The 12,500-nt window shown below is 39.5% G+C and overlaps 1 protein-coding gene across 1 annotated transcript in view; it reads right to left on the bottom strand.

Moving 5' to 3' along the window:
• Positions 1 to 2,095: 2,095 nt before the first annotated feature.
• Positions 2,096 to 12,500, bottom strand: part of LOC137980832 (uncharacterized protein YfbL-like) — a 22,038-nt gene continuing 11,633 nt past the window's right edge. Inside the window, exons 2-6 of the mRNA XM_068828249.1 lie at positions 10,684 to 10,871; positions 8,817 to 8,994; positions 7,364 to 7,765; positions 3,907 to 4,260; positions 2,096 to 2,947 (exon numbers count right to left, since the gene is read on the bottom strand). Of these exons, the coding sequence (XP_068684350.1) occupies positions 2,775 to 2,947; positions 3,907 to 4,260; positions 7,364 to 7,765; positions 8,817 to 8,994; positions 10,684 to 10,871 (1,295 nt within the window). The 3' untranslated portion in view covers positions 2,096 to 2,774. The remainder of the gene's footprint in view (positions 2,948 to 3,906; positions 4,261 to 7,363; positions 7,766 to 8,816; positions 8,995 to 10,683; positions 10,872 to 12,500) is intronic.

The raw sequence follows: 12,500 nt of genomic DNA, 5'->3' as shown, positions 1-12,500 counted from the left end.
AACTCATTCTGCGTGAGAAATACATGTTCCTTTAGATTACCTTTGGCTCTTGTCCTTATGCTTTAATCTCTTTCATGCCCGTACTATTTTTTCAGGCTTCTTTCGTAACTGTACGTAGAAGTCACTCAGTCGAAGTATGACATCATATCGTATCGTATCGTATCGTACCGTAATATTGTAGCCAAACTTCCTTCTTCCCCTTGTTTCAGCAGACCCTGAAAAAAGCTCCTTGTGTACTCACATTATCTCCGCTTAATTAAAACGTTGAATTTTGCTAATTTCACATGTTTTTTGCTGAGGAAATGGGGAAATTTGAATTGCATGCAACACCTTCGTGGCGACATGGGTGTAATATCGAAATTGACGAAGATTTGGAAAACGACGATCGACGACCCGGAAACACAAAGACCCGTATATATATACGACCCCTCGCCATAGGGGAGGGGCAATGAAACGCAATAAACGAAAAGAGCAAGATCTTTTAAAAGAAACGCACCAGAGGAATATCATTTTGCTATTTACAAGTGCAGCCGAGAAGTTGAATCAAGGACTACAAGAGTCAATTCAACAAGTGGGCAGGGGCCCGTTTCTCGAAAGTCCCGAAACTTTACGGGCCATTTTCGGGTGTGACAATTTACTTTGTATCTCAAGAACGGAGAGGATTTAAGTTGCAAAAATTCACAGTCATTTTGTGTTTTGTTACCTTGAAAACGTGTCAAAATATCAACTTTCCAAAACAAGTGGTTGGCAGCTTCACAAATGGCTTTTCGGGTCCGAAAAGTTTTCGGGACTTTCGAGAAACGGGCCCCAGGACAGGTCGTGAACCCGGGATGTTCGGGTCCAAAGTCAAGCTCCCTAATCACTGCAACACACTACCTCCTCTCTCCCCCAGGGAAAATAACATATCAAACTCCACATGCCAAAGCACATAGTTTCTGTTGTTGTTTTATTGGCGAGTCATCACAGGGTTTTCGTTTTTAAGTCTTTGTTTTCCACCCTAAGGAAAACAAAGTGATTCATCTGAAATGACCTGCACGTCAATGTAAACAATAACAAGAAAAACAACAGAAATTTTTTGTTCTAGAAGCCTAGGGTTGTTTTGAACAAAGTAGTCTCTCGTCTCTCTCTGTGTGGTTAAAAGCCTATTAAACCAAAAGACGAATTCTTGTTAATATTTCAAATATTTTCACAAATTCTTGCAAAGACACATTAAGCCTCATTTACACTAGCAAGGTTTCCTTAACACGTTTTCCTTGACAAATTTTCCTTGGCAGTGTAAATGGAAAAATATGACAAGTTTTCCCTTGTCAAGTGTCCTTGTTCAAGCATGCTAGTTTTGAACAAGGACACTTGTCAAGGAAAAACTTGACTGTCAAGGACGATATTTAATTTGCTAGTGTAAATTACTTGTCAAGTGCACTTTTCAAGGAAAACTTGTCATATTTTTCATTTACACTACCAAGGAAAACTTGTCAAGGAAAGACTTGTCAAGGAAAACTTGCTGGTGTGTACAGTTGGCAAGTTTTCCTTGACAAGTAGACTTGTCACGGAAAACTTGCCAGGTTAAAGCCGCGGCTACACGAGCGATGTTTTGCTCGCGCTGGTGATGCGATTTTTTCAAACTTTGTCGCGTCGCCAGCGCGAGATGAAAATAGCACGTGTAGCCACCCTTGAACTGGCGACGCGACAGATGAAAAAATCGCAAGACTAATGTCGCCAGAGTTGAAACTTTCGCGACAAAATTGCAGAGATAGTTGCCGTGTAGCAAAGCTCCTACTTTTTGCCCGCGCTTGCGACGCGACTAAAAACTATTTAGCCAATGAAATTAAAGTAGGAATGTATGCTTTTAGTGCCCAGGTCTCTTGAAGTCTGCGATTCGCGCGCCCTTCAATTTCTCGCCAAAATTTGTCACAAGTGTAGCCACCCTGGCGCGCAGGCCAGACTTAAACGTCTGTTTCGACTTTCCTTTGATCCGTGTATCTATAGCTTTAAATACCCGTAAAACGGAGCTGTGACCGTGACAGAGCGAGGGGGGTAAAGGGTGCACCGTCAACTTCCATTGATACCAGCCTCGTAGCTGAGGGAACTACTGACGTTAAATAAAGTTACTTTTAATTACCTTTTTACCTTTAACTCTATATAGTTTACAAATAACAATTTTACTTGGGCTCTTGGCCTCACGTTTTCAATAGGAACTTTGAGGCTAAACATACCCCAGCCTTAATCAGTATTTTTTCTATATCTACAGTATTATGTGATTGCCTTATTGTGTCTTAACAATAGTATCTGCATGTTACACAAAATGTCATTTTTATAGAAATCATTCGAATAGATTAGCTGCGAACACAAAACTGCCGATAGAAAAGACCTAAAAAAAGTCGTTTATTTGGTAAAAAAGACTTCAATAAAAACAGGAGTCCATTGCTCAGAAGTCTCGATCCGCAATGGAATGCGGCTGATCACTTTTCGGTATTATGTATTCAAAAAAACGTGGCGGTTATGTGTTGTTTGCACGATCCACGATTTTGCCTAAAGCACGAAAAATCCGCGATCCACTATTTTGCATCAAGCACAATCAATCCAATCTCTCGTGCGGTTACTTGGTTCGAGGCAAATCAGAGGCGTTGTGGTCACGAGACCCAACCTGATTGGTCATAATTTGGTGGGAACCGTATTCTAAATTAAGATACAGTAAAGTGATTGGCTAAGGCCAAATAGCAGAGGTCGACACTTCTGGTTATGAGCTTCTGGCAAAAATGATTAAATAGGTTTAGTTATGTGGCTGGGTTGGTGTTTGACTGCATGGGCAGGTCGTGTGTTGTCACCAGTGGGCCTTGCTGTTTCTTCCAGCGTTGATAGAACACCGCTGCTACTACGCCTATCACTACACCAATCAAAATCATGCCAATCGCAATCAACGCCACGCCCCATGCCGCCATACCATCCTCTACGAAAAGGTGACGAAACAAAAATGTCAGTTCATCAATTAGACTTTCTTACCACATATGAGGCCTGTACTCACGCAACATTGAAAGGGGTTTTGGATGGGCTTAAGAAGGACGTAGGGGGCTTAAATCCGGAATGACTATAATAATCACAGAAAAGCTAAACGAATTACAATACGTTATTCATTTTCCATATGTTTCGTCATGTTTGACCGTTTTTCTGCTAGAGACCCAAAATGCGTCTGGACGACTTTGGGCAATTTTATTATTTTACAGCGGCATTTAGTTACTCATTTTTTTTGCCATGTATAAAGACAGACGAGAGACGTATTATGCTGCTTCGGCTGCTGGGATATGAATAGTTGCTGAACATAACTGAACACCTCCTATTTAACCAATAATGGCGCGTGAAAAGAGTTATTAACTTTCTGTCAGAATGCAATCAATCATATTTTTAAAAAAAACTTCTTTTTTTGTTTCCTGCCTGTATAACAAAGTCTCATAGCTAACCCGAAAATGATTATCATTGTTGCTTTGTAATCATATGGGCAATTTATAATTTCTTGTTGAGTCACCCAAATCATTCAGTAACAATTATGGGTAACAACTTCGTTCCCTGGACCTTTTCCTTCGCTTTTCTCGTTCCACCCTAAAGTGAAGGGAAAAGTCCTGGGAACGAGGGAGCGATGAGTCAACAAATTTATCGGGCTCCGTAAAAGATTGTTTTCATCTGACGTGACAGCAGCCAATGTAGGTTCACAGAACAATAGAAAAAAAAGGTCTTTTTGGAATTTGACTATTATAATGAAAATTGCTATTGTTTTGTGCACCAACATGGCTGCCTTATCACGTGATTGAAACCATTTATAGTAAATTCAGAGCAAATTAGGAATTAACAATAATTGTTATTTCACAAGTAGAGACTGGGTTGCAAATCTATCGGGTTCCGGTAATCTCCTACCTGAAACATCAGCGGAGTGGGTGACTTTTAGAATCCGCTGTGGACATGACATCTTGGTGACGTCATTGGTCAAGGCTAAGATGACGTCAATAGTCTTCTGCAAAAATTGCAGCATTCGAGGAGTTACTCTCGAAAGCCTGTCGCAATCCTCGTGGTAACAGGAAGTCATGTGGCCCCTGAGGTCAGCGGTGTCACTGAGGAAAATAGCGCTCAAGGATGGGATGCTTTCCCAAAATGATACGTGATCACTTCTCAAAAAGTCACTCATGACGTAGTACGCATAAGCAGGAAGCTTTGAAGGTTGGCCTTGGAAAGGAAGTTTCACCGAATACATAGTAGTCTTGTCCTTTAGGTCTGCAAGTTTTTTTTTAAGAAGAACAACAACCGACCTTTAACTCCTACTTTTGAGTTAACCGTTAGTAAGGCAACAGAGACAGTAAATAGAGGGAAGGAAAAGTAGACATTACTTCTATTTACATCTGCGATTGTGTGTGGGTTAGTTTTATTCGATATCAACCTGACTCCGAGGGTTTTTCTCCGTACACTGGTTTTCCTTCCTCATCAAAAGTTGACGACGGTAAACTACATCTAGCTGCGGTGCTGTGCTCCACAGCAAGATTTAATTTGAAGGCCACATGTTAAAACTGTTTAGTTAAGGTTAACGTGTCACCCTCGTTTTTAAAGACTACTCTTGTGTATTTCATAGTATTGCATGAACAAAAAATTGAAAGGTTCTGCTCATTAACAATTAATGTTAGAAAACGATCTTAAAGCTTGTAGCATGCATGGTACTAATTTAGATTCGGTTATATCTTGTCGTTGTTGAGCAGAGTACGATAAAGAAATGTACATAAATACTATGCATATTTCGCATGTACAGAGCGTCTGTAAACGTTGTTCCCGATCAAACCTGTTGTTAAGTGACATTCTTGTTCAGGTCCGACTCGGTGTCTTAACTGCTTAATACTCTCTATCGTTTCTGCACTAAAAAACCGTTCAATCGCCGATCATATTTACTCAATAGGGAACTTAAGCATCGAGAAGGCTCATGTTTATAAATACCGCCCGGCAGTTGATCTTTTCTCTCTTAGTGCTCATATTCGAAAACGACAGAGACCCTGGGAACGAGCTTGCAAAATCGTGGCTTAAATTGCACCTAACCAAATTTTTACTTAAGCAAAAGTTAAATAATAAACTTGTATTTACCTTTGCTTCTCTAGATTTTACTTTTTACTGTGCCTCGTAGGGTAAGTAAGAGAAAGATGCTGGCAATCGTTTGTCCCATGCATAGCCGTGGATTTGCCAGGCATGGGCTTATTCCTTCGATGACGCAATAAATTACGGTACAGTAACTTTGCATTATAGTTTTGAAAGAACTTTAGCAATGTAAATTAGTTCTTGACGCCATTCAAGAAAAACCCATGCCTGTCATTAGGTCGGCTAGGGGACAAATGAATGCCAACTTTTACTCTCTCGTACCTCATTACGCCTATTAAAAAATCTAGAGAAGCAAAGGTAAAATATATGTTAAACATTTTCCTTCTGCAAAAGGATATATTTGAAGTTAAATGCACTTTAAGCTTGTATCAGAGGGAACCTCGACTCCAACAATAAAATAACTTTTAAACCACAGAAAATAATGGTTACGATCAAATTTGTTTGAAACCTTTTTAATTTGTATCCGAAATACTTAAATGCCATCATAATCCCTTATATTCCGGGCGCCTTCATCTTGAATACTTGTGACGTGTTCCGGTTGTCCTACGTACTGTCATTATTTAGCGCCCAAAATAAACAAAAGGAGCAGAAGAAATAGGCGTATCTCAGTTGGTTAGTGCGCGGCGTTCGGAGCAAGAGGTCACCAGTTCGATCCTCGGTGATTTCAACGTCTGTTTCGACTTTCCACTGACCCGTGTAGCTGCTGCTATTGGCCGAAGCGGGAAATACTATGATACTCTATGTTTGTCCACCCAAATTTTGCATAAGCATTGTTTTTGTTTTCTCTTGGGACCATTCTAAGCCCCAAGAGAAAATGGAGACAAAGAGTATCTTCGTCCAGATCTCAAATATTCTCAGCTGGAACGAGCATATCGAATCCATCTCAAGGAAAGGGCCTACCTCCCTAAATCAGTGACTTAGACGAAACATGTATAAGTGCTCACCTAAAGTCAAAGCCCGAGCTTAACTCAGCCTTGTAAGACCCATCCTCTGCTATGCTAGCTCCGTCTGGGACCCATACACCAAACGCAACTCTGACAAGCTCGAGAAGATCCAAAGACGTGCTATCCGTTTTGTATTAAACAACTATTAATGGCAACAAAGCGTGTCAGCCTCACTGCAGAAACTAAAATGGCCAGAGCTTTCAACCTTGAGAAAACGGGACCGGGTGACCTTGATATTTAAGATCTTAAAAGGCCTTGTTGCTATTCAACCTGAGGATTAGGTTACCGACTTTAAATTGAAACACTTTTTCTCCATCACTGGATGTTTTCAAATACTCTTTTTTTCCCAGAACTGTTATAGACTGGAACCTGCTCCCAGCTCAATGTTGTAAACTCTTTGTCCGTTCCCCAATTTAGGTTTCAACTTGATCTGATTATTTAAGAATTTTTATTATATATATTTGCACCATGCATTATTGTTATTATTATTATTATTATTATTATTATTATTACTATTATTATTATTATTATTATTATTATTATTATTATTTGTTTACTTGGTGTATAGCAACATTAGCTTAACTGAGTAATGAAACTGAACAAAAAAAAAACTGAAGAACTGAAGAGTATTATGATATTATCCGCTTCGGCCGAATAGCTTTAAACACTCGTAAAATGGAGCAGTCTCAGTCTTTTAAGTATATGTCTAAGTTTGACTGGGGTTTCATTTTAGTGTGCTACTATGATCATAAAATCACTTCCTTTTTTTCTTCAGAATTTGAAAGTGTGATTGCTTAGCGCTTGGCTGGCAAATTTTGAGCTTTGGTCTTTACCCAAAGGCTGTTTACTTTGAGTGTAAGTTTTGGATTTCACAGTCCACCATTACTCACGTTCCAAACTGACCTACTGGATCTCAGAGGGTTGAATCCAGGGAAAATTGACGTCATCTACTCACTAGCTTAAAATTTCAGCGTGTAAACACAGCTCATTATATATGCAAAACGAGTTTAAAAGTCCGAAACTCCCGTGCTGCTTATTAATTCTATTCAGCCGCGTACACACGCATTGCATTCTTAAACGGTTGTCTTTGACGTCATTTTCTCCTCGATCCAGCTCTCTCAAGATTTTACTAGCGGGCCACTAAACGCGAAAATTCCATTTAAAATAAACAGGTACCTTTTTAAGTGCTTAAAACTTGGATCACTTAATGTTTAGTTAGCATAGTTGCAGAAAAACAAAAATTGAAGTTTTTGGTCATATAGTAGCACTTTAGTTATTCAATTCTTATCACCTACCGGACTGTACTTGGTTGTAATGATACCAGAACAGATCTATCAAGTTTCTGTCATCCACTTGCCGCCCAGTAACAGAGAGGAAATCCCCACGAAATTCATCTTTCTTTATCTGATTGTAAAGTTCAGGCAGTAATTGACTAGTGACGCCTGGTAGAATCTGGGAGTATGGAGTGCTGTTGTAGTTCATCACGGTATCCATTATTATCGCCCCTTGGAGATTTCCGTTCGACGAAAGCGAACCATTGTAAAAAAGGGTGAGGTTTTCCACGTAGGCTCTGCTACCACAGTCGATTTGGCCGCAGGCGCATTTAGGGTAAAGTGTTTTATTGGAACAATCTTCCCATTCTTCGAAATCAAACGCGACAAATAAGATGCTGAAAGCACGAGAGCACGTTTTAAAATCTGCATGAAGAAAAAAGTGAAAATGATATGAATGATTTTCGCAGCTTAAATTTCTCTTTGAGGAGCAAACAAAACGAGGAAAGAACTACTGAGGCTACGACTTGACTGAAGTAACAGATCAAAGATAACTTGCGATGGAAAATTGTGATAACACCAACAAGAAAACGCTTGACGCCCTGCTTGAGTTTATCGATGGAAAGCGTCTTCAATGAAATGCAGATGTTTCTGGCGGACTGAGACTCTCTTTCTCTTTCTAACTTTTATTCTCTACTGTACGGCGCACGGTTTCCAAGTCTTTTTGGCCTACCATGACTCACAATTTACTGCCTTAGGGTTAGGGTTAGGGTTCGATTGATCCTATTCAGGAATAAGAATACGAAGGATCACTGCGATTATTTTAAACGGTATGTCTGGCATTTTAAAGAAAAGAGGATAATAAAAATATGTTTAAAATAGTATTTTAGCTGGTGTTTGACAATTTTGATGGATTTCTTACTTTTATTCCACGTATTCCTATTCCGGAATACGGTCAATCGAATGCAACCCTTAAGTTAGAACGCCCTATTTTTTAAAAGTCTTAATGATAACGGTTTTTGGGTGAATGTCGAAAGTAATTACGCAATTTCAATTACTACATATTATGAGCGCCTTAAAATCTGGCACCAATTTTTAATCAATGATCATTAGAACCAAAGCGAAACCAGTTGCGACTTCCACACGCTGTTTCCCGCGCTCTTGGGCAAGTCACATGTAATTGCTTTAGTTCCGCTTGTTTCGTAGCAATATGTGCGCTACTTTCTATTGGTCACAGAGATCGCTTTGGTTTTGGTTTACGAAGCAAACAAAAGGAGCAGAGTTAGCGACATTTTGAGAGCACTCGCCTCTCATCAATGTAGCCCGGGCTCGAATCACGGACTCGACGTTTTTATGTAAGTTGATTTGTTTAGTGGTCATCTTCTCTGCTTCAAAAGGTTTTTGTTTATCCGCCCTCAACGTGTAAAACTGATCTTACAGCACAAAAGCGCGTTCAGAGTCTTCCTCACATACCAACCTGCCACAATTTGTTTTGCAACTTGCAGCAGAGCGACCACACCAGATCCGTTGTCGTCAGCACCGGATGACGTCGTACGCACCGTATCATAGTGTGCGCCAATCACAAACAATCTGTCATTTGGTGAACCAGCAAGGGTGCCAGGAATCATGCCAACAATATTGTAGCCAGAAGCAAACTAAAATAATTGACAGGTCCATACATATATTCAGCGGACGGGTAAAAAAAAAATAACACTGAAGTTGAATAATTCAACACGCAGTTGCCAACGTAATGGTGGTAGAGAGAGAGAGCTTGAGTTGCATTTTAATGGAAGCAATATAGTTGCTCAATATTTTACGAGCAATGAAATTGGCACTCCACATCGCAAAAGAACAGAATCAATTTCATGCTAAGCTGTATGCCTTTTTTTCTATTTTGCTTTATTTCTTGCGAGGATCCGTCTGTGCGTGTTACTTCCACTTTGATTTGCGAGATAAAAGCTATGTTCATCAAATGCGTGCTGTGTGTGGCCAAAGTGAGTTGTTCAAAATGTGGATCGCTTTATCGAAACCAATCGAGTTAATTTCCAATATTCACCTATCAACCAACCAGAGCCTGGTTTCGAAAATGGCGTTTCACTCAACATGGTCTGTCGCGAACTCAGCAATGTTTGGGTCTAATACGTATGATTTTGACAGCAAAACTGTAAAAGAAAGACACCAAAATAACGATTCACGGTGAATTAACTAAATGTTGATAATATTGGTAATAATAATAATAGTGATAATGATAATGATAACGATGATGATGATAATGATAAAAATAATGTATCATAGGACTATGTAAGATGGCACTGAAGCCAGATCCTAGAGGCAAAAAGGCGAACTTATCCATGCTCTGGATCGGTTACAGAAAGGGCTACACTTATGGATAATAGAATGCATTAAGTTGGTAGAAGCTGCAGAGAGTGTCCTACGTTTGGTTAAACAAGTATGAAAACAAGAAGAACAACACTGTAGGCAGGAATGGGGAATAGGCATTTTTCAATATATTAAAATTCAGCTTGAAAGAGAGGTTTAGAGGACAAAAAACAAAGAAAAGTGGATGATATGTAAATATTTTTGACATTCATTCCAACGTGTTCCTATTGTCTTTGTTCTCATTCCCTCACGATCAAGCTGAATATTTGATATTTCGAAAATGGCCTATTGAGACCTTAACCGGATCAGGAGAGGTTTATTTCTGGGAGACTCCTTATCGTCACTTCTCTATATGTAATGTTATCTGAGACAACGATGCCTCGACAAACTAAAGTTGGTTACTGCTTGAGCAAAGTAAAAAAAAAACAGTCAACCTTTTTCTTATATTTACGGACGATTTTAGACTTCATTGGAAGAACGAGAGGAAGAATGCCGCTCCAGTGCAATCGCTGTGTGTGTTTAGGTAAAAAATTCCTATGGATATCATAAAAAGAAATAGGAATCTCCCTATTTAAAGGAATCCAGGTGCATGGCCCTCGGATTCCAGATCCAAGGTCGTGGATTGGAATCATGAGTTGTGGACTCCGGATTCTAAAGTCAAGGGTTCGCCGAATTTCATTGGATCCTGGATGCCTAGAAAAATGTGGATTCTGGATTCCATACAATGGATTCCAGATTCCACTCTCTGGATTCCAGATTCCAAAGCCTCACATTTGCTGGATTCGGGATTCCTTCACATCGAGCGATACGAAGGTTTAAAGATGAAAAGCCGAAGGTCAAGAAAGTTTGACTAGGAAGAATAAAACGGAGCCATGCAAAGGACAGTGAATGTCAATCCCGCAATTGTTTCTATTCGGCTGTAGCAGTTTTTGTTTGATATCATTTTGTTCTTTCCATTTTCTTACCTGCGGGTAATCAGGCTGGAATTCTTCAGACCAAGTCTTTAGTTCCAGGTCCCCGAAGGTTTTCATGATAAAATCACGAGCTCTCTGTTTTCCTTGTGGATTAATGACATGATGGCGATTCTCGTTGAAATGCCTGAGCAAGGACATCAATGGATTGCTGTGGTCGCTTACATCAGCTTGACTGATTGCTGCCAATATTCAATAGAAAACAATGAAGATGGAGGTATGTAAGTTAGTTTATCCAAGTAATGGACGTTTTCGCTGTTAAAAGGCTATCAACTCACTGTTTTCCGTTACATGATCGGCTGCTATGTTGATTTTTTGAAACATCATGAAAGTAAACACAGTCTCGTTCTCAGATTTTTGCGTGTTTTGGTTATCCAAGATAGTAATTGTCCCGCACAGGACGATGATTGCCTTTGGATTCTATTTGCCTAGTAAGTTTCGGCTTGTTTTGTCTCTTCGGCGAAGTTTTGAAGTTTTGTTCGTGTTGTGTGGGGTCGGTTTTGTAAAAAAATTAGACAACTGAATGTTTTTCAGTTTTGAACCGAGTTAATAAGGTAGCCACTGTTATGGTGTAAAATTATACCATCAAGCCAGCACATTTCCCGTAAAAAGATGGAACTATGCATTAAGTACTGCGACCGAAGGAAAGTTATTGGTATATACTATTCTATGGATAGCGTTGAGGGCGCGCTCTGATTGGCTAAGCAAACTCAGAGTATTCTTTGTTACAGTTCGCGCGGGATTTGCGCCCGAAAATATTGTAATCGTTTCAGTAATAATAAAATAATCTTTTTTTGCTATATTATCACACTGTTTTATTATATACTAAAACAACTATTCACCTCAATGTCGGTAGCTAGTGCTGGCTAGTAAATATTTACCACTAGCCAACCCCACTTCGGTGAAGAGTAGTTAAATATCCTGCTGCAAAACGGCCGGACCTCGAGAAAGTGAAAGCTTAGCTTTCGCTCTAGAATATTTTCAAATTCAGTGTTTCGTGGGTTGAAAAAACGATGAACTTTTAATTGAAAAACAAAGTTTTAAAGACAAGAGGCTACGGGTAGCCTCCACGTTGTTCGGAAAGGATTCAGTTAAGCAGAAGGCTTCACACTATTTCACACTAGCTTAACCTTAATTATTATTTTTTTTATGTTTCAATATCTTGATAGGAACGTGCTATCGTTGTTTTGCTGTTTACTTTGATTTCTGCTCAGTCGGCCATCGTTATCGCATACTTGTTGTGCTTCACATCCAGTTCAATTCTTTAATCCGAAGTCCAAAGTCCACATTCCGTGGGCTAACCTTAGGGCTATGTGCGATCGTAGAATAGTTGTTCACATTTAGGGTGCGTTCGATTGACCCTATTCCTGAATAAGAATACGTGGAGTGATGATTTAAAACGGTATGTCTGTCGCTTTTGAAGCAACAAGGATAATAACATATGTTTAAAATAGCGTTTTAGCAAGTGTTTGATAATTTTAATGTGAATCTCCGTAAAAACGAAGGATTTCTAACTTCTATTCCATGTATTCCTATTCCGGAATACGGTCAATCGAACGTGCCCTTAAAAAAGTTCTTTAAAGACTCTCTGTCTACCGAGATGCACCGCGCTCAGAAACGTCGATGCGTTTTTTCTTCTCTAAATCATTCGTTATCGTAGAAATCCATCGGGATTTCTTCTTCGTTAGTGCTTCTTATTACAGATACATTATCATAGTTTATCATTATCATAGTTTATTTAGGGGTAGGCCCAGGGGCCCCCGCCCCCTCCCCCTTCCCTTGAATTTAAAGAGCTTCTGTAACTAACCGAC

This window comes from Montipora foliosa, chromosome 1 (assembly GCF_036669935.1).
Source record: "Montipora foliosa isolate CH-2021 chromosome 1, ASM3666993v2, whole genome shotgun sequence".
NCBI lineage: Eukaryota > Metazoa > Cnidaria > Anthozoa > Scleractinia > Acroporidae > Montipora > Montipora foliosa.
The sequence above is the reverse complement of the archived record's forward strand: the minus strand, read 5'-3'. Positions and strand labels throughout refer to the sequence as shown.